The sequence below is a fragment of the Pristis pectinata genome, chromosome 39, assembly GCF_009764475.1.
Source record: "Pristis pectinata isolate sPriPec2 chromosome 39, sPriPec2.1.pri, whole genome shotgun sequence".
NCBI classification, from domain to species: Eukaryota; Metazoa; Chordata; class Chondrichthyes; order Rhinopristiformes; family Pristidae; genus Pristis; species Pristis pectinata.
This window is the reverse complement of record NC_067442.1, coordinates 2889777-2909978: the sequence shown is the minus strand read 5'-3', so window position 1 is coordinate 2909978 and position 20202 is coordinate 2889777. Positions and strand designations below refer to the sequence as shown.

General features: G+C 54.7%; 1 protein-coding gene across 1 annotated transcript; it reads left to right on the top strand.

Moving 5' to 3' along the window:
• Positions 1-1424: 1424 nt before the first annotated feature.
• LOC127587233 (myelin-associated glycoprotein-like) lies at positions 1425-17792 on the top strand. The gene is made up of 11 exons (XM_052045496.1): positions 1425-1434; positions 2875-2955; positions 5600-5965; positions 6873-7166; positions 8060-8341; positions 9400-9681; positions 12806-13087; positions 13456-13749; positions 15506-15602; positions 16793-16874; positions 17463-17792. Exons 2-11 carry the CDS (start codon positions 2916-2918, stop codon positions 17691-17693), a joined length of 2250 nt encoding a protein of 749 aa, XP_051901456.1. The 5' UTR covers positions 1425-1434; positions 2875-2915; the 3' UTR covers positions 17694-17792.
• The last annotated feature ends 2410 nt before the right edge of the window (positions 17793-20202 follow it).

Genomic DNA, 20202 nt, shown 5'->3' with positions numbered 1-20202 from the left:
CTGATATCTCCCTTGAACTTCCCACCCATTACTTTAAAGCCATGCCCTCTTGTATTGAGCGTTGGTGTGTGCTGCCCCACAGCTACAAATGTGTTCCCTGAGTGCTGTCCCCCGGGTACAGATGTGTTCCCTGAGTACTTCCCCCCAGGTACAGATGTTATGAAAGTCGACCCACTCTGTCTTAAATCAGACAACGGCAGAACCAACGAACATACGATTAATGCTTAATTAGTTGAACGCTGGCGGGAGTGAAGGATACAGAGAAAGAGTAAACAGTGTAACCCCAGCTCTGTACTGATCCCCACTCGGAGATATACTGGACAATGTCCTTACTTTTATACCCACTTCCTGGGAAACCTCCGTGGGAAGTTGCACTCACTAAGGCAGTTGCTCACAGCAAGCTTGTACTGAAGCAAAATATGCCGTAAACATTTCTTTGTTTCTCACCAACACTTGCAAACTTGTAGCCTTGACTATAGTCAGCCCATGGTGGTTGAAGCAATGTCACACCATGGGGAGATTAGCTGCACACCATTAACCCTTTCATTTCCCGTCGTTAACCCTTACATTCCCAGTTATCTTTTTCAATGTGTTCCCTGATGCTGCACCTCCATACCTCTGTAACTCCTTATGGCTCCTACACCCCTCCCCGTCTCCATGACCCCCTCCAGCCCCTGCACCCCTCCCTGACTCTGTATTCACTTCCGGCCCCTACACCCCTTCCCATGACTCCCACTGGCCCCTACACCCCTCCCCATCTCTGTAACCCCCACCGGCCCCTACACCCCTCCCTATCACTGTAACCCCCTCCTGTCCCGAGAACTGAGACCCCCCAGCTTCTCTGGATCCCTGTGTTCCACCATTTCCCACCTTGCCCTCAGCTGCCTGGGCCCCCAGCACCGGAATTCCCTCCCTAAATCTCTCTTCCTCCTCTGGCCTTTAAGATTCTCCTTAAAATCCCTGTCACCGACCGAGCTTTGGATTCCCTCTCCCTGCATCTCCGGACTTGGCGGCAGTAACCAATATCTGTCTGATTGACCCTGCTGCCCATGGTTGCCTGGGGGACGATTTACTGAGGTAGAGGCACTGCATAAATGCAGCTTGTTGTTGCAACATGGACTGAAATGTGCAAGAACATTTTGGCACCTCCGGACCCTGTGAAGGGGGCCGTGTTTGCACCGTCTCCACTTCCTCATTACCAGCCCCTCAGTGAGTTCCCGAAACCGCCGACGTCTCTGACCTCAGGGTCAGATAGTTTGATCTTGTTCTGAGACCAGTTGGAGATGCAGCAAGACCGGGGCGCACGGACACGCGCGGGATAGTGTCGGTGGGAGCGAGGCTGAGTGTAACGAAAATATTTTAAAATTCGTTCCTCGTCCTCTCCCAATTCAGCAGCAAGAGGTAAACAAAGGAGGCACCGGACACCTGTTAAAGGTGAGAGAAATTACTTTATTAGAGGTATATGAAGAATAAAATACAGAGAGAAGAATATTCCCCACTGTGTCTGTGACCCCCTCCCTCCCCTACACCCTCCCCGTCCCTGTGACCCCCTCTCTCCCCTACACCCCTCCCCGTCTCTGTGACCCCCTCTCTCCCCTACACCCCTCCCCGTCTCTGTGACCCCCTCTCTCCCCTACACCCCTCCCCGTTCCTGTGACCCCCTCTCTCCCCTACATACACCCTTCCATGTCTCTGAGACCCCCTCTGGCCTCTACACCCCTCCCTGTCTCTGTAACCCCCACCGGACCCTACACCCCTCCCTGTCTCTGTAACCCCCACCGACCCCTACACCCCTCCCTGTCTCTGTAACCCCCACCGGACCCTACACCCCTCCCTATCACTGTAACCCCCTCCTGTCCCGAGAACTGAGACCCCTCAGCTTCTCCTGTTCTGGATCCCTGTGTTCCACCATTTCCCACCTTGCCCTCAGCTGCCTGGGCCCCCAGCACCGGAATTCCCTCCCTAAATCTCTCTTCCTCCTCCGGCCTTTAAGATTCTCCTTAAAATCCCTCTCACCGACCGAGCTTTGGATTCCCTCTCCCTGTATCTCCGGACTTGGCGGCAGTAAGCAGTATCTGTCTGATTGACCCTGCTGCCCATGATTGCCCAGGGGACGATTTACTGAGGTAGAGGCACTGCATAAATGCAGCTTGTTGTTGCAATATGGACTGAAATGTGCAAGAACATTTTGGCACCTCCCGACTCTGTGAAGGGGGCCGTGTTTGCACCGTCTCCACCTCCTCGTTCTCAGCCCCTCAGTGAGTTCCCGAAACCACCGACGTCTCTGACCTCAGGGTCAGATAGTTTGATCTTGTTCTGAGACCAGTTGGAGATGCAGCAAGACCGGTGGGAGCGAGTCTGAGGAAGGAGGGATGTTATAACCTGCACCGTGCGTGGTTCCCAACCGGCCCAGGTAACAACCCCTCTCGGAGCACCATCTGGACTGCGGTTATTCCTCGGTGACAGGGTGACCGGAGGGAGGCAGGCGATTGTACTGCGCTACCTCTCTCCCTCACGAGCCGTCTACATGCTGCTTGGGAAAACTTTCCTGGACACACTTAACAAATTCCGCCCCATCCAAGCCCCAGGTCCCAGTTCCCCAGGGTCCCAGTTCCCCTTCCAGATCACTGCAGCCCCGGTTCCCACACTCTCTTTAAACTGCCCAGAACCTGTTTTCCATGCTCTCTTTAAACTTTCCATTCCACTGGACTTCATTATAATATCGTGTAGCATCTAAAACAAGTGAATTGTAAATGGGTTGTGATATCAGTGGGAATAGCATGAAATAGTCCGAAAAATCTGCCCGTCTCTCACCGCCGATGTCGGGTGCAGGGCTGGTTGTTGGACTTTCACTGCAACTACTTTCTCTTTCAGATCCGAGGGGCGGGAAGCGGACAGAAGACCTGGATCCGACGATGATCCGGAAATCGTGCTTCCTCTTGGCACTTCTCCAAGGTACATTCAGCAGCAGCTCGGACCTGTTTACAGCCGACGGTCTGTGCACGGGATTGTTCTCAGTGAGCGGTGATGGGGACTGATTTCCGCAGAGACCCGGTGAACTGACTCACACCGAGGTCCCTTCACCGTCACCCCCCTGCTCGTTGACTCACACCGGCTCCCGGTCCAGTAATGCCTCACCTGTAGCGTCCTTGTTCACAAATACAGCTGAGTTACGCAACTGCGCACAATCCCTGCACAAACCTCCAGCTCAAAATCCTCCGGCAGCAGATTTGTTTCTGACCATTGAGTGATCCATGAAGTGAAGTTCAAGCTGGTGGGGAACTGACCAGGGTGCCCAAGGCTGAGCGGACAGGTGGGGTTCTGTGCCCAGCTGGTTCACTGGAAGAATCATAGGGTCAACAGCACGGAAACAGGCCCTTCGGCCCAACTGGTCCGTGCCGACCAAGATTCCCAACTGAGCCAGTCCCACTTGCCTGCGTTTGGTTCATATCCCTCTCAACCTTTCCCATCCTCAAACCTGTCCAAGTGTCGTTTAAATGTTGTTAATGTACCTGCCTCACTCACTTCCTCTGGCAGCTCGTTCCACATACGGACCACCCTCTGGGTGAAGAAGTGGCCCCTCAGGTCCCCTTTAAATCTTCCCCCTCTCACCTTAAACCTGTGCCCCCTGGTTCTTGATTCCTCAGCCCTGGGGAAAAAGGCTGTGCGCATTCACCCTATCTCTGCCCCTCGTGGTTTTATACACCTCTATAAGATCACCCCTCATCCTCCAATGCCCCGATGAACAAAGTCCCAAGCTGCTCGAGGTCTCTCCAGAACTCAGTTCCTCGAGTCCCGGCAACAACCTCGTGAGGACAGCGGAGGCAGCTTTAACAAGCTTGACCAGTGGGAGTTGGATAGGTCAGGGGGACAGGACGTTTCAAGCAGTGAGGCAAGACAGGGGCTGGGTGGAGTCCTTCCTCACACAGACAGTGCTGGCTCGGTCAGCAAGAAGTGTTGGACCAGTCTGTGACGATTCAGCAATCTGGGTTCACAGACTTGCTGACGGTGGAAATGTTTGAAGGGAGCACGAGTGTTGCCGGGCAGTGCTCAGATCGAGGCTGGTCAAGTACTGGAGCGGGACGTCGGCCATAGCTCAGAGGGTGGTGAAACCTTGTGGGAAGGGCGGTGCTGAGGGGGGTCACTGTGGGAGGGGCAGTGCTGAGGGAGGGCCACTGTGGGAGGGGTGGTGTTGTGGGGGGGGTTACTGGGTGAGGTATTACTGAGGGGGATCACTGTGGGAGGGCCAGTGCTGAGGGAGGGCCGCTGTGGGAGGGACAACACTGAGGGGGGTCACTGTGGGAGGGGCGGTGCTGAGGCCAAGCTGGCCATCCACGGGACGCGGCGGCGGGCGGCTGAGGGTAGCGGTAGGTCTGCCTGCCTGCCCATCTTCCGTGCTTACGTGTGCGCGTGGGTGTGTCTAGAGAGGGAGCACGAGGTTTCCGTGGGCACCCTAGCTGAGTCCTGCGCTCGGTGGGCCCCTCAGGGGATCGCGTGTGTCGTGGTCGGTACGAACGCGATTCTTATTTGAAGTGTCGCGTGTCGCGTTAACGGGTGTAGCGTCGCGTGTGTGGTTCGTTAGTATTAGTTTACGTTCTCTACCGTAGTATGTCGTTGCGTAGTTTCTTCTTTTCTGTATTAGATGTAGTGTATTGACACTGGTTGTCTTTTGTAGTGCTTTTAGTGAATAAACGTTCATATATATTAAAAAAAAGGGGCGGTGCTGAGGGCTGTGTTATCAGCAGGACAATGGTGCAAGACTGCTGGGGTGTCGGACGGGACCTGCTGTGAGATTGATGCCCTGTTGGAGGGTCAGTACTGAGGCGGCAACACGTTGTCAGAGGCCACTGCTGAGGGCAGGCGGCCCTGTTGGAGGGGTTCTGTTGAGGGATAACCTCCTCTGTAGGAGTGGCATCGCTGAGGGAAATCACAGGAACCGTTGGAGGGACGGTGCTGAGGGAGAGCCACACTCTGAGATGGTGGCGGCACAGAGTGAGTCGGGGCTCAGGGTGTTTTGTTGATGTGGTTTGGGCGGAGAACGGCCAGTGCTGAGGTCTGATCTGGTCCGTCTGTCACCGGTGTCGGTAGTGCTTGATCACAGGCACATCACCACAAGAGGGGCCATCCCTGCCCCTGTGGCAGTCACGGCCGTCCCTTGGATAACAATGATCCACAGTGATTCCTGGAGCTATCTCGATCCAGCGGACGTCAAAGGTCCAACGTAGCAGCTGGATTGAAGGAGCAGAGCCAGTAACAGGTTTCAGAGCAAATGGGAAGGTCGTTGCAGCAGTGACTCAGAGTGGAGAAGGGACGACTGGTCTCGAGCGCTCCGTTCCTTCCTGCTGCGTTAGTTGTTGCAGAACACACCCCCTGGATGGTGAGTCTTCCTGCCAGTGTCAGCTCACTTCACTGGTGAGGGTCCTGAGCCAACAGAGAATGAACAGTTGGCCCCGACTCACAGGTCCCCTCCGTCCGTGAGGGTGTCTCCCACACTCAGTACACACGACGCCCACAGTGCAGCGGTGATAAAGGGGGTGGGTATCACGTCCAGTGGATTCATGAGCCGTTCACTGCCAAACGTTGTTCCTCCTCTCCTCAGCTGTGGTGTCGGACGAGTGGGGAGCCAACACTCCACGCGACGTGTGGGCGCAGATGGGTCTGTGTGCCCGGATCCCGTGCCGCTACACCTATCCATCACATCTGGCCAATGAACCACGGACTGGAATCTGGTATAACAGTGAAAAAATGGATGACCGTCATATAGCCTTTCACTCCCTTCATCACAGTCAGGTGTCAACAAGGTTTCACGGTCGAACCCGGCTGACTGGGGATCTGAAAAGCGGTGACTGTTCCCTGGTTATAGACAACATCTCGCAGCAAGACGAAGGTCCTCACTTTTTCAGGGTTGAATTCGACAACAAGAATTGTTACAACTACTTCCCTGTGACATGGCTCCATGTTTCTGGTAAGTGCTCTGTACAGTCACTCGACCACAGACATCCAGCAGTCAGTGGGGAATGATGTAAACTTTTACTGGGTCCCGATTCACATTGGCGCAATGTCTGATCATCAGGAAACTTCCAGTTCATTTCTGACACAGTCTCTGACGATTCAGGTAACTTCAGTTTTTCCACTGGTTCTATCGGGTTTTCAAAGCCCAGGTACGTTCCTCATCATATTTAAGTAGCACTGACGTGGACACAGGTTTCTCAGAGCTACGTGGAGTTTGCCGACTTAGCCCGTCTGCTCTGTGCCAATGTTCAGTTTCCCACCAGCCCCTCCCACCCTTCTCCATCTCCCCACCCCCACATCCTTCCCTTTGTGTGTTGGTCCAGCTCATCTCCACCGGTGACCAGGTGCATTTGGTCCACATTCCCCCGGCTCTCTGGGGAAGGAGATTTCCCCAACACAATCAGATTTATTGATACTTACACATTTTGTGAAGTGTGTTGTTTTGCGGCCGCAGGACGGTGCGAAGGCATAAAATCTATAACGTACAAAAACAAATAAATAGTGCAAAGAAATGGAATAACGAGGGAGTGTTCATGGGTTCATGGACCGTTCAGGAATCTGATGGCGGGTCCCAGGTGGTGAGGGTCCTTAGTTACGGATGCCGCCTTCTTGAGGATGTCCTTGGTGCTGGAGAGATCAGTGACTGTTTGATACCTGTGGCCCTCAGTGGAGAACTCTGTTCCTATCAGTGGCCTTCAGAACATTAATGAGCCTCAGCCTGTTCACCCTTCCCTGACCGTTGTACCCTCCCTGTTCAGGGATCATCCTGTAAACATCCTTTCTCTTGTGGACTGGGATTTCTCTCTGAAATGATGCATTGGTGATGTTTATCTGAAAGGATCCATTTCTCTATGTGTTAGAATTCACAGATAAACCCTCGATATTCCCTGCTGAAATGGTTGCAGGAAAGCCTGTGAAAATACGCTGCTCCTTCAACACCATATGTAATGGAACGGCGCCCACCTTCACCTGGGTCATCCCCACTGATGTACCACGGTCAGGGTCAAGCAGCGTAACTCAGCGGGGAGACACTCTGACATATACTTCTGTTCTGACCCTGACCCCAAAGCTCAACCATCACGGGCAAACTCTCACCTGCAGAGTCAGATACCCATCTGTTTCATCGGCGGAGACCGTCACACTGACTGTGCGATGTAAGTATGGAGATTTTTTATTGTCAAGAAACAGCAACAATCAACACCGTACACAGCAGGATCACACGAGGGTCAGTGTGTGGATGACTAAATCTTTTCTTTACTGACAAACATTGCGCTGAATGTCCAGGAGAACTCCTCTTTGAACAGATTCTTGCCTGACACAGCTGCTGAGGGCAGGTGGGCTCTCAGTTTACTATATCGTCTGAAAGAGAAGAATTTCAGTGAGATGACTCCCTCAACGTTGTCCTCCTAGATGCAGTTTTCTCAAAGCATGACCGTCCCTCCCACAGTGTGTCCCTCAGTACTGCCCCTCCCACTGTGTGGGGCTCCCACAGTACCACCCCCCCACAGTGTGACACTCTCTCAGTACTGCCCCTCCCACAGTGTGGGTCTCCCTCAGTGCACCCATCCCACAGTGGGGCTCTCCCTCAGTACTGCCCCTCCCACAGTGACCCTCCCCTCAGCACTGCCCCTCCCACAGTGATCCCCCTCAGTAATGCCCCTCCCACAGTGACCTGGCCTCAGCAACACCCCTCCCACAGTGACCTTCCCCTCAGCACTGCCCCACCCAATGAAACCCCCCCCCCTCAGCACCGCCCCTCTGAGCCACTGTCCCCCCACAGTGTGACAACAACCCATGTCGGATGCCCCATCAGCACTGCCCCTTTGCCCACAACACTCCCTCACCACTGTCCCTCTGACACTCTGCGACTCCCTCATTCCTACCCTTCCAACTGAGGGCCACTCCCTCCGTTCCCACTGAAGTGTTTTCCTCCACTGTGTGCTTGGGGATGAAGGAATGTTCACTGACCTCTGGTCTTTTCTAATTCAAGGGTCACCGAAGGAGCCTCAAAACTGGCGCACAGTCACTGATCTCTGTTTGTCTTTAGACGCCCCACAGAATCTCTTGATCGCTTCTCCCGACAAGGTGAACAATTCCTGGGTCAGTGTAAGGGAAGGGAATTCTGCAGCGATCCTCTGCTCCGTCCAGAGCTTCCCAGCGTCCATCCTGACGTGGAGACATCTTGGTGACACACTGAACACAACAAGTTCCACCAACAAGCTGTGGTTGGAGGTTCCTCGGGTGACATCCCAGCTCGCCGGAGTCTATCAGTGTGTGGCGGAGAATGGACACGGGAGAGTGGAGAGGAACATAACCCTCAGTGTGGAATGTGAGTGGACACACCCCAATACACGTCTCTAAACACAGATGTAGGTAGACACGGATATAAAAGGCACACAGACATAAAATGACACACATGTATACACATGAGCACGTCCTCACGTGGTTCAAGCATTGATGTGCAGGAGGCAACCCCTCCCCCCAACATGACAGGGACAAGGTTCCCCTTGTCCTCGCCTACCACCCCACGAGCCTCCGCATCCCACACGTCATCCTCCGCAGCTTCCGCCACCTCTGACGGGATCCCACCACCGGGCACATCTTCCCCCCTCCCCTCTCTCCGCTTTCTGAAGGGACTGCTCTCTCCGCCACTCCCTTGTCCGCTTGTCCCTCCCCACCAACAACCACCCCCTCCCCGACACTAATCCCTGCGACCACAACAAGTGCTACACCTGTCCCTACACCTCCTCCCTCACCACCATCCAGGGTCCCAGACCGTCCTATCAGGTGAGGCAGCGCTTCACCTGAGAGGCCAAAGGGGTCAGTTATCGCGCCCGATGCTCCTGGTGCAGCCTCCTCTCCTGGACGCAGATCGGGGCGACCGCTTCGTCGAGTTCCTTTGCTCCGTCCGCCGCAACAGCCGTGACCTTCCAGTGGCCGCCCACCTCACTGCCCCTCCTACAATGTGGGTCTCCCGCACTACTGACCCTCCCACAGTGTGGGGCTCCCTCAGTACCACCCCTCCCACAGTGTGACACTTCCTCAGTACTGCCTCTCCCACAATGTGACAGTCCCGCAGTACTGCCCCTCCCTCAGTACTGGCCCCACCCCCCCCATCAGTGTGACAACAACCCATGTCGGATGCCCCATCATCACTGCCCCTTTGCCCACAACACTCCCTCACCACTGTCCCTCTGACACTCTGTGACTCCCTCATTCCTACCCTTCCAACTGAGGGCCACTCCCTCCGTTCCCACTGAAGTGTTTTCCTCCACTGTGTGCTTGGGGATGAAGGAATGTTCACTGACCTCTGGTCTTTTCTAATTCAAGGGTCTCCGAAGGTGCCTCAAAACTGGCGCACAGTCACTGATCTCTGTTTGTCTTTAGACGCCCCACGGAATCTCTCGATCGCTTCTGCCGACAAGGTGAACAATTCCTGGGTCAGTGTAAGGGAAAGGAATTCTGCAGCGATCCTCTGCTCCGTCCAGAGCTTCCCAGCGTCCATCCTGACGTGGAGACATCTCGGTGTCACACTGAACACAACAAGTTCCAGCAACGAGCTGTGGTTGGAGGTTCCTCGGGTGACATCCCAGCTCGCCGGAGTCTATCAGTGTGTGGCGGAGAATGAACACGGGAGAGCGGAGAGGACCATAACCCTCACCGTGGAACGTGAGTGGACACACCCCAACACACGTCTCTAAACACAGATGTATGTAGACATGGATATAAAAGGCACACAGACATATGATGACACACATGTATACACATGAGCACGTCCTCACGTGGTTCAAGCATTGATGTGCAGGAGGCAACCCCTGCCCCCAACATGACAGGGACAGGGTTCCCCTTGTCCTCGCCTACCACCCCACGAGCCTCCGCATCCCACACGTCATTCTCCACAGCTTCCGCCACCTCCGACGGGATCCCACCACCGGGCACATCTTCCCCCCTCCGCCCCCTCCGCTTTCTGAAGAGAACGTGCTCTCCGCCACTCCCTTGTCTGCTCGTCCCTCCCAACCGATGACCCCCCTGACACTAATCCCTGCGACTGCACCAAGTGCTACACCTGTCCCTACACCTCCTCCCTCACCCCCGTTCAGGGTCCCAGACCATCCTACCAGGTGAGGCAGCGCTTCACCTGTGAGTCCGAGGGGGTCAGTTATCGCGTCCGGTGCTCCCGGTGCGGCCTCCTCTCCTGGACGCAGACCGGGGCGACGGCTTCGTCGAGCGCCTTCGTTCCGCCCGCCGCAACAGCCGGGACCTCCCGGTGGCCGCCCACCTCAATCCCACGCCCCACTCCCACACGGACATGTGTGTCCATGGCCTCCTCTACTGCCACGTCGAAGCCAGGTGCAGGTTGGAGGAACAACACCTCACGTTCCGCTTTGGGAGTCTCCAACCTGACGGCCTCAACATCGTTCTCTCTAACTTCTGGTAACCCCTCCCCTTCTTTATCTACCCTCCACCTCCCCCCACCAAGTCCTTTGCCTTCCCTTATTCCTGTGGCTCCCTTCCCCCACCTCGATGACCTGCCCATCTCCTCCCCTCCCCTCCCCTCCGTCCTATATCCCATGGTCCGCTGCCCTCTCCCACTGGATTCCTCCTTCTTCAGCCCTTTGCCTCTTCATCCTCTCAGCTCCTTACATCTTCTCCCCCACCGCCCCCCCCAACCCAGCTACCTTCTCCCTCTCACCTGGACTCACCTGTCCCCTACCTGCGTGTGCTCCTCCCCCTCCCCCCACATTCTGGCTTCTGCCCTCTTCCTTTCCGGCCTTGATGAAGGGTGTCGGCCTGAGACGTCGACTGTTTATTTCCCTCCATGGGTGCTGCCTGACCCGCTGAGTTCCTCCAGCACTGTGTGTGTTGTTCCCGACCCCAGCATCTGCAGAATCTCCTGTGTCTCAGTTGAAGTTTATAGTCATGGGCAACACACCCAGGGTAGAAATGCCGTGAAAATTAGCTTTTTGCAACAGCAGCCCAGTGCGTTACGGATCTGACAAACACAAATTAACATAACCTTAAACTAAAATAAATTACACATAATTCACACAGCAGAATAAACAGAAAGAAACCTACACGTTAGTGCATGTCGAGGGAAATATCGTCTGACGTAGTGAGAGGGTTTCTCAGGTGGGTTCAGGAACCTGAGGGCGGTGGGGAAGGAGCTGTTGTTGAACCGTGAGGTGTGGGTCTGAACACAGTGACACACCCACACCAGCAGAGAGGTACGCACCACACACCACACACGTTATTGTACAGGGCTCATGCAGACACACACACACACACACACACACACACACACACACACACACAAAGAGACACATACATGCAAACACACAGACACACACCCATAGACACACACACACATGTAATTTAGACACAACCACGCACAAAAACACACAGACACACACACACACACACACACACACACACACTCACAGTCCCACCTGCCCTCCCTCTGCCTGACCTTGTCTGTTCCGCTCGGATTCCCATATTCAAACACCAGACCCACGGGACTCCGATGAGGCTGGTCTGCCCTTCCCAGAAAACCCTCAACACCCCACCCTATACCCCATCACCTCCCACTTTACCCAATGGGGGGGGCATGTACCACACAGGGGGGAGGGCAGAGCTGAACCACAGAAATAAAGAACTGGCCCTGATGTGGCGCCTGTCACAACCCCCAGTACCTCGGTGTCTCACAGCCTCTCCTGCCTCGAGTGTGGGTCTGACAACGAGCCGCCATTCAGAAGCCGCAGGCAACCTGGAGAAGTTTTCTGCGCTCTTTCCGGCTTAATGGCATCTTTCCTACAGCAGGGCGACCAAAACTGAACACAAGTGCGGCCTCACCAACGTCTTGTACGTAACCTCCTATCTTCTACACTCAGTGCCCTGAACGATGAAGGCCAGCGTGCCAAACATCTTCACCACCCTGTCTACCTGCGACGCCACTTTCAGGGACTGTACTCCGAGGTCCTTCTGTTCTCCAACACTCCCCAGGGCCCCACCGTTCACTGTGAAAGTCCTACCTTGATTTGTCTTCCCAAAATGCAACACCTCACACTTATCCGAATTAAACTCCATTTGCCATTCCTTGGCCCACTGACCCAGCTGATCGAGATCTCCCTGTAATTCTTGAGACCACCTTCTCTGTCCACCACACCACCTCTTTTAGTATCATCTGCAAACTTACCACACTGTGTACATTCCCACCCAAATCATTGATATAGACAGGCCCAGCACCTACCCTTGAAGATCTTGCATTCTCTCAATTAATGCAAGCTCGTAATGTGGCTTTGCACACTGTGCATCATGGGGGCAGGCACGGTAGTGTAGCGGTTAGCGTAATGCTTTACAGCTCCAACGACCCGGGTTCAATTCTGGCCACTGTCTGTAAGGAGTTTGTACGTTCTCCCCGTGTCTGCGTGGGTTTCCTCCGGGTGCTCCGGTTTCCTCCCACATTCCAAAGACGTACAGGTTAGGAAGTTGTGGGCGTGCTATGTTGGCGCCGGAAGCGTGGCGACACTTGCGGGCTGCCCCCAGAACACTCTACGCAAAAAGACACATTTCACTGTGTGTTTCGATGTACGTGTGACTAATAAGTAGATCTTATCTATAACCCATAGTATTAAAATTCTTCATCACTGCAATTTAGCAGAATGTGATTCATTGTTTTCTACATCATTTGATTTATTACAGTAAAGGGGAAATCAGGAGGACAAACAGGTGGTCAACACATGGAATCTCGCTGCGTACTGTGTGTGCTCACATTTAAATCTCCATTTGTCTTTAGACGCCCCACGGAATCTTTCCATCACTTCTCCCGACATGGTGGATAATTCCTGGGTCAGTGTAAAGGAAGGGGATTCTACAATGATCCTCTGCTCCGTCCAGAGTTTCCCAGCGTCCAACCTGACTTGGAGACATCTCGGTGTCACACTGAACGCAACAAGTTCCAGCAACGAGCTGTGGTTGGAGGTTCCTCGGGTGACGCCCCAGCTCTCCGGAGTCCATCAGTGTGTGGCGGAGAATGGACACGGGAGAGCAGAGAGGAACGTAACCATCACTGTGGAACGTGAGTGGACACACCACAAGTGTGAGAAATCAGTGGAACATATTGTGTGTCACAGGAAAGTGAATGTACCTGTGCTCACCATCTCTCATTCTCTCCTGTTGTGTCAGGATGATTAGATAAGGTCATGGAAAAAGTGGGAAGCTGGGATTTTGACATTTCTGGACTGGGAGCCTGGGTAGAACGGTGACTACTGGGGTGATGGTTAATCGGGAACGGTGGGGGGTGAGCTCAGATGCAACACAGCAGAGTGTGGTTCGGCTTCGGTGGCCGGGAGGGAACCAAGGCACAGCGGAGGGGTTTGGGGTTACGGTGTAACCTTCCAATATATCGTTGAGCCAACATCTCCCATCTGTTCCTCTCCTCCTCAGATAAGCCGGTCATATCTCCGGAGTCCGGCTGCACTCGGACGTCCCAGGACATCACCTGTGTCTGCGCGGCCAGATCCAACCCACCCGGAGAGCTCACCTGGCACCTGCCCGTCGCCAACCTCAGCCGGAACCAGACGCACGGCCGTTTCCAGGCGTGGCAGGTGGTGGACGGGCAACTGGTGACTGGCTCACTGACCCTGAGAGGGGGCGAGGGAGAGGAGGAAGCGACGGCCTCTTGTACAGTCCGAAACCGGCACGGGGAGGTCACGTTCAAGGTGTATCTGTGGGTGAGAGGTGAGAGCGTTTCTGATGATCTGGGTTATTATTGTGGGATCTTGCTGCCCGATGTTTCCCTCGTTACAACCGGGACCAGACTACAAATGGACACCACTAGTTGAGGAATGCCTTTTTTTAATTATTCCAAAATATACTTTATTTATCATAAAAAACAAACTATCTACAACAATAAAACAGTGGAATTCGTGTACGGATCAATTATTAGTGTTACCTTTTTATATATAAAAAAAAGCCACAGCACCGATGCTCCTCGTGTGGCTCCCTGGGGTGATACCCCAATCCCATATTTACAATATTTAAGGGGCTTCCTCCCCTGACCCCATCCCTCCCACTCTGTGGCAGAAGAACCCTGAACTGTCGTCCTTCCCCACCGAGCCCTTGCATTGGCTGCGCCCGGCTTCAGTGCGTCCCTCAGCACGTACTCCTGCAGCCTGGAATGTGCCAGTCAGCAGCATTCCCCTACGGACATCTGGCTGTGCTGGGAGACCAAGTTTCAGGCAGACCAAAGGGCGTCTTTCACCGTTGAAGACCTTCCAGCAGCAGATGACGTCCGACTCCGTGCGTGTCCCCGGAAACGGCCCGTAGATCAGAGAATCCTCTGTCACGCAGCTGCTGGGGATGAAACGTGACAAGGACCCTCGCATCTTTCGCCACACCCTCCTCGCAAAGCCACAGCCCGCAAAGAGGTGGACGACCCACTCGTACCCAGCGCAGTCCTCCCGGGGCAGCGTGCGCTGGGACTGATGTTCCGACCATGCAGGAAAGATCTGACTGGGAGGGCCCCTCTCACCGCCAGCCAAGTGGGATCTTGGTGCTTGTTGGTGAGTTCTGGCGATGAAGCATTCTGCCAGATGGTCTGGACAGTCTGCTCAGGGAACCACCCCACTGTGTCCATCGAGTCCTTCTCCTGCAGTGTCTGTAGGATGTTCCGTGCTGACCACTGCCTGATGGACTTGTGGTCGAAGGTGTTGGTCTGGAAGATCTTTTCCACTAAGGACGGGTAGTGCAGCAATGTCCCGCTGACTGGGGCGCTGCGCGGCAACGGGGCCGGGCCCATCCTTTGCAACACCGGGGACGGGTAGAACCTCGGCACGTAGTGACACTTGGTGCCCATGTACTTTGGTTCCAGCCAGAGCCTGATGCAGCCACAGACGAAGGTGGTCATCGGGATCAGGGATGCCTTGGGAGGGTGGAATGTGCTGGAGAGATGGGAATCTCCTTTTCTCCTCTCCTTTACGGACACCAGCCTCCCCTCCTTGCACTCTTGTCTTTACCTCTCACTGTCTTGGTGAAGCAGCCAGCGTAATCAAAGACCCCACCCACCCGGGTCATTCTCTCTTCTCTCCTCTTCCATCGGGTAGAAGATACAGGAGCCTGAGGGTACGTACCACCAGGCTCAAGGACAGCTTCTACCCCACTGTGATAAGACTATTGAATGGTTCCCTTATATGATGAGATGGACTCTGACCTCACATTCTACCTTGTTGTGACCTTGCACCTTATTGCACTGCACTTTCTCTGTAGCTGTGACACTTTACTCTGTACTGTTATTGTTTTTACCTGTACTACATCAATGCACTCTGTACTAACCCAATGTAACTGCACTGTGTAATGAATTGACCTGTACGATCGGTGTGCAAGACAAGATTTTCCCTGTACTTTGGTACGTGACAATAATAAACCAATACAAAGGTCTTTGCCCCTCCCCACTCCACAGCTGAGCAAGGGTTTGACCTGTTGGTTGTTTTTGCAGGTGGGGGCTTCAGTGTTTGGATGGCAGTGTCCTTCAGCATTGGCGTCACTCTTGCCATTGAAGTGGCCGGATTCTTCGTCTACAAGTACATCCGAAAGTGAGTGCAGATTAACATGCGGTTTTTGTTCAGACCCTCCCTTCTGCCAGCTCTTTGTCTGTGACCCCTTCTCTCGGAGGAGACCACGGGTTGTGGTCGGGGTGGGGGTCAGACACAGCCCAGGGTCCCAGTCCCACGAAAACCGGCGCTTTGTAGCAGCGGCACAGGGCGTTACACGCACGATGAGTGTGGGTTAACATGAGCTCACGTGAGTTATGCACGACTTACAGGGCTAATGAAAACAATTAAAAGATTGCCCAAGGTCCAAGGAGGGAGGAGGGGGAGGGTGGAAGAGGAGGGCGAAGGGAGGAGGAGGGGAGAGGGAGGAGGAGGGGAGAGGGAGGAGGAGGGGGATGGGGGTAGGAGGGTTGGGGGGATGAGGGGGGAGGTGGGAAGGAGGGGGGAGGGGGAGGAGGGGGAGAAGGGGGGGAGGAGGGGGTAGGGGGAGAGGGGAGGAGGGGAAGGGGGAGGAGGGGGAACATGGGAGGGGAGGGGGCAGGAGGGGGGAGGGGGAAGGGGTAGGGGGGTGGGGGGGAGGGAAGGGGGGTGGGGGGGAGGGAGGGGGCCCAGTGGCCTCCCTCTGTGCGATGCCACTACACCTACAAGTGGAGGATATTCTGCAGGACAGTCAGGATGTCACCGTGATTTTAGAGCAGAGTCAAAGTCAAAGTCAAAGTCGAGTTTACTGTCAGATGCACAAGTTCGTGTGTGCACGGGTGCAACGAAAAACTTACTTGCAGCAGCATCACAGGCACAGAGCATCGGATAAGCAGCATTCACAAGAAAAGCATAAATTATACACAGTTTTTACAAGAAAGAACACAATTAGAACAAAAGCAAAGTCCACTGTAGTGCAGAGCGGTCCCAGTGTTGCTGTACTGAGGCAGTGATTAGGGTTGTGCCGGTCGGTTCAAGAACCGAGTGGTTGAAGGGAAGTCGCTGTTCCTGAACCTGGTGGTGTGGGGACTTCAGGCTTCTGTATGACCTGCCCGATGGGAGCTGCGAGAAGATGACACGGCCCGGATGGTGGGGGGATCTTTGATGACGGACGTTGCCTTCTTGAGGCAGTGCCTCCTGTAGATACCACTGACGGTGGGGAGGGACGTGCCTGTGAGTCCACTGCTGTGTGTGCGTGGACTTTGCTGAGATTCTGATGTGAGGTAAACCTGGTGGGACATCCTGTGTTCCAGGAGAGAGACGGTGACCAAGGAGAGGGGCTCGGAGATGCGGGACGCCACAGGAAGCTGCAGGGCACGTTCGGCCGCCCGTCAGGTAGAGGAACTCTTGGGTTTGGTTGGCACCATCAGTCCTGGACTGTAAAGGGCGATGAGGAGGGGTGGAGAGGAGGGGGCGGTGAGGAGGGAACAGCGTGTGGGGGGAGGGGCAGTGAGGAGGGAGTGCCATGGGAGGGGCAGTGAGGAGGGAGCGCCGTGGGAGGGGCGGTGAGGAGGGAGCGCCGTGGGAGGGGCGGTGAGGAGGGAGCGCCGTGGGAGGGGCAGTGAGGAGGGAGCGCCGTGGGAGGGGCGGTGAGGAGGGAGCGCCGTGGGGAGTGGCGGTGAGGAGGGAGCGCCACGCTGCAGGAGAGGTGACTCTGTGGAGCGTGGGTGCGGCCTGTGAATGAGTGAGTGTGTGTGTGAGAGAGAGAGAGAGAGAGAAATAATGAGAGTGAATGAACGAAACAGAGAGAAAGAGAGGAGAGACACGCAGAGAATTGGGAGAACGAGAGAGAGTAACTGAGACAGAGGAGAGACGAGGACGGAGAGGGAGAGAACAAGGGAGTAGTGTCCACCAAGGGGTGTTAACTCAGGCAATTGTTTAAACCCTGGAGTTCGATACCGAATTGTCCCATTTCCATCCCAGGACACGGAAAGCCGGGGGAAGACGCCCCCGGGAGTTGGAGCAGGACAGGACGACGGAGAAGGAGAGGAGCAGTGCCCCGTGTACGCCAACCTGCGGGAGCTGAGCGGCGGGGGCGCTGTCCACGGGGGAGAGACGGTCGAATACACAGAGCTCCACTTTCACCAAAGGGGGGAGGGCGGGACAGAGAGTTCTCTAGGGATCCCCCCCTCCTCGAACTCTGACAGCCAATGAACCGCAGTCTCTATTGTGGAAGGAAGTGTTGCAGCTAACTGGTACACAGAAAGATCCCACAGACCCAGATTATCGGGTTCTGTCATATTAATTGACAGGATATTGTGGCGGGGGGGGGGGTGGTTGGGAGGCTGATAATATAATCACATTGCTGCAATTTGTTGGGGGGGCAGTGAGGGGGGAGTGCAGTGCTGTGGGAGGTGCTGTGAGGAGGGAGAGCTGCGGGATGGGCGGTGAGGAGGGAGCGCTGTGGGAGGGGCAGCGAGGAGGGAGTGCTGCGCTGTGGGAGGGGCAGTGAGGAGGGAGGGGCAGTGAGGAGGGAGCGCCGCGCTGTTGGAGGGGCGATGAGGAGGGAGCGCCGCGCTGTGGGAGGAGCGGTGAGGAGGGAACGCCGCGCTGTGGGAGGGGCAGTGAGGAGGGAACACCGCGCTGTGGGAGGGGCAGTGAGGAGGGAACGCCGCGCTGTGGGTGGGGTGGTGAGGAGGGAGCACTGTGGGAGGGGCGGTGAGGAGGGAGCGCCACACTGTGGGAGGAGCGGTGAGGAGGGAGCGCCGCGCTGTGGGAGGGGCGGTGAGGAGGGAAGGCCGCGCTGTGGGAGGGGCGATGAGGAGGGAGCGCTGCACTGTCAGAGGTTCCATATTTTGGAGGTAAAAGACGTCCCAGCCACTGCTGGGAAGGAGCTGTCGGTTCCCATCTAGGGAGGATTGTGGGTGGGGGTGGAGGGGGGTCCATGGCCATTAAATATCCCTCTACTGACAGATGATCTGGGTCACCCTCACGTTGCAGTCTGGGATCTTGCTGTGTACAGCTTGCCACATTTCCCACGTGACAACAGAGAGTTCACTCCCAAACCTTAGAGTCCCAGAATTGGGAAAGGTGCCGGGGATAACTGGGGGGAGTGGGGATCGTCCCCGACGGGGTTACCAGATGTCCGCTGTGGCTCTGGGCTGACCCCTGTCTGTTTCCTGCCTCTGATCACTTCTGCCTTACATTGGTGTCACTGACAGAGGCAGGTTAAGCCAGGCTGTGAGGAGGGTGCAGAGCCTCGGTAGGGGTGGGGAGTGGATGCCATGTATATAGACAGGCCAAGGGAGTGGGCCACCACTTGGCAGCTCAAATATCATTTGGAACAATGTTAAGTCTTCCCATTTGGTCAGGAAAAATGTAAAGACAAAGTAAATTATTTTTAATGATGAGACATTTTGACTGCACACAGTGTTTGACTCAGGGTTGGGGAATCAAGCAGTTGGAATATTGTGTTCAGTTTTGGTCGCCCCGCTATCGGAAAGGTGACATTCAGCTGGAGAGAGTGCAGAGGAGATTTACGAGGATGTTGCCGGGACTCGAGGGACTGAGTTATGGAGAGAGGCCGAGCAGGTTGAGACTTTATTCCTTGGAGTGTGGGAGAATGAGGGATGATCTTATAGAGGTGTACAAAATCATGAGGGGCATCGATAGGGTGAATGTGCACAGTCTTTCCCCCAGGGTTAGGGAATCAAGAACTAGAGGGCACAGGTTTAGGCTGAGAAGGGAAAGATTTAATAGGAATCTGAGGGGCAACTTTTTCATTCAGAGGGTGGTCCGTACATGAAACGAGCTGCCAGAGGAAGTGGGTGAGGAAGGTACATTAGCATTTAAAAGGTCCATGGATGGGAAAGGTTTAGAGGGATGTGGTCCAAACGCGGGCAAATGGGGCCGGCTGAGATGGGAATCTTGGTCGGTGATTGGTCAGTCCAGGTGACACTGCACCCGGAATATGGTAAAAATCAAAATCAAATGTAGATTTGGAAATCTGAAATAAAAACAGAAGCTGCTGGAAATGCTCATCAGGTCGTGCAGCATCTGTGGGGAGAGGAATGTTTCAGGTCGAAGAGCTTTCATCAGAACTCCCGCACCCAGCTCTGGGCTCTCCACTGAGGGGAGCCTGAATTCCTGTGGATGTTGGAGGCTCAGACGCTGAGGGACATTTAAGAGACTCTTAGATAGACACATGAATGCTAGAGAACTGGGGGGCTATGTGGGAGGGAAGGGTTAGATAGATCTTAGGGCAGGATAAATGGTCAACACAACACTGTGGTCCGAAGGGCCTGTACTGTGCTGTAGTGTTTTATGTTCTATGTATGTTCAGGAATGGAACTCCGGAATGTTTTGGGTATTGAGGGAATTGGGGGACATGAGGATAGTTGGGGGGGGTGGGGGTTGAAAACGAGGTAAATAGTCAGCCATGTTCGTCAAATAGTGCAATAGATATGGTCAGGTCCTGACGTTATGTGTTCCACTGAGGATCTGCCTAATGTTCATTCATTAACAGAATTAAAAGGTTGAAGCTGTGACAGAAATATCAGTGTTACACGTCTCAGAACTATCTTTTACTGGATTTCCTTCCTCACCTTGATTATGCAACCCCGTGTTTAGAATGGCGACATCCAATGTAAACATGTCACGCTGTAATGCCGCACTCCACCTGCGGCAACAGAGCTCTCGTTTCAGGCCAACGACCACTCAGTTC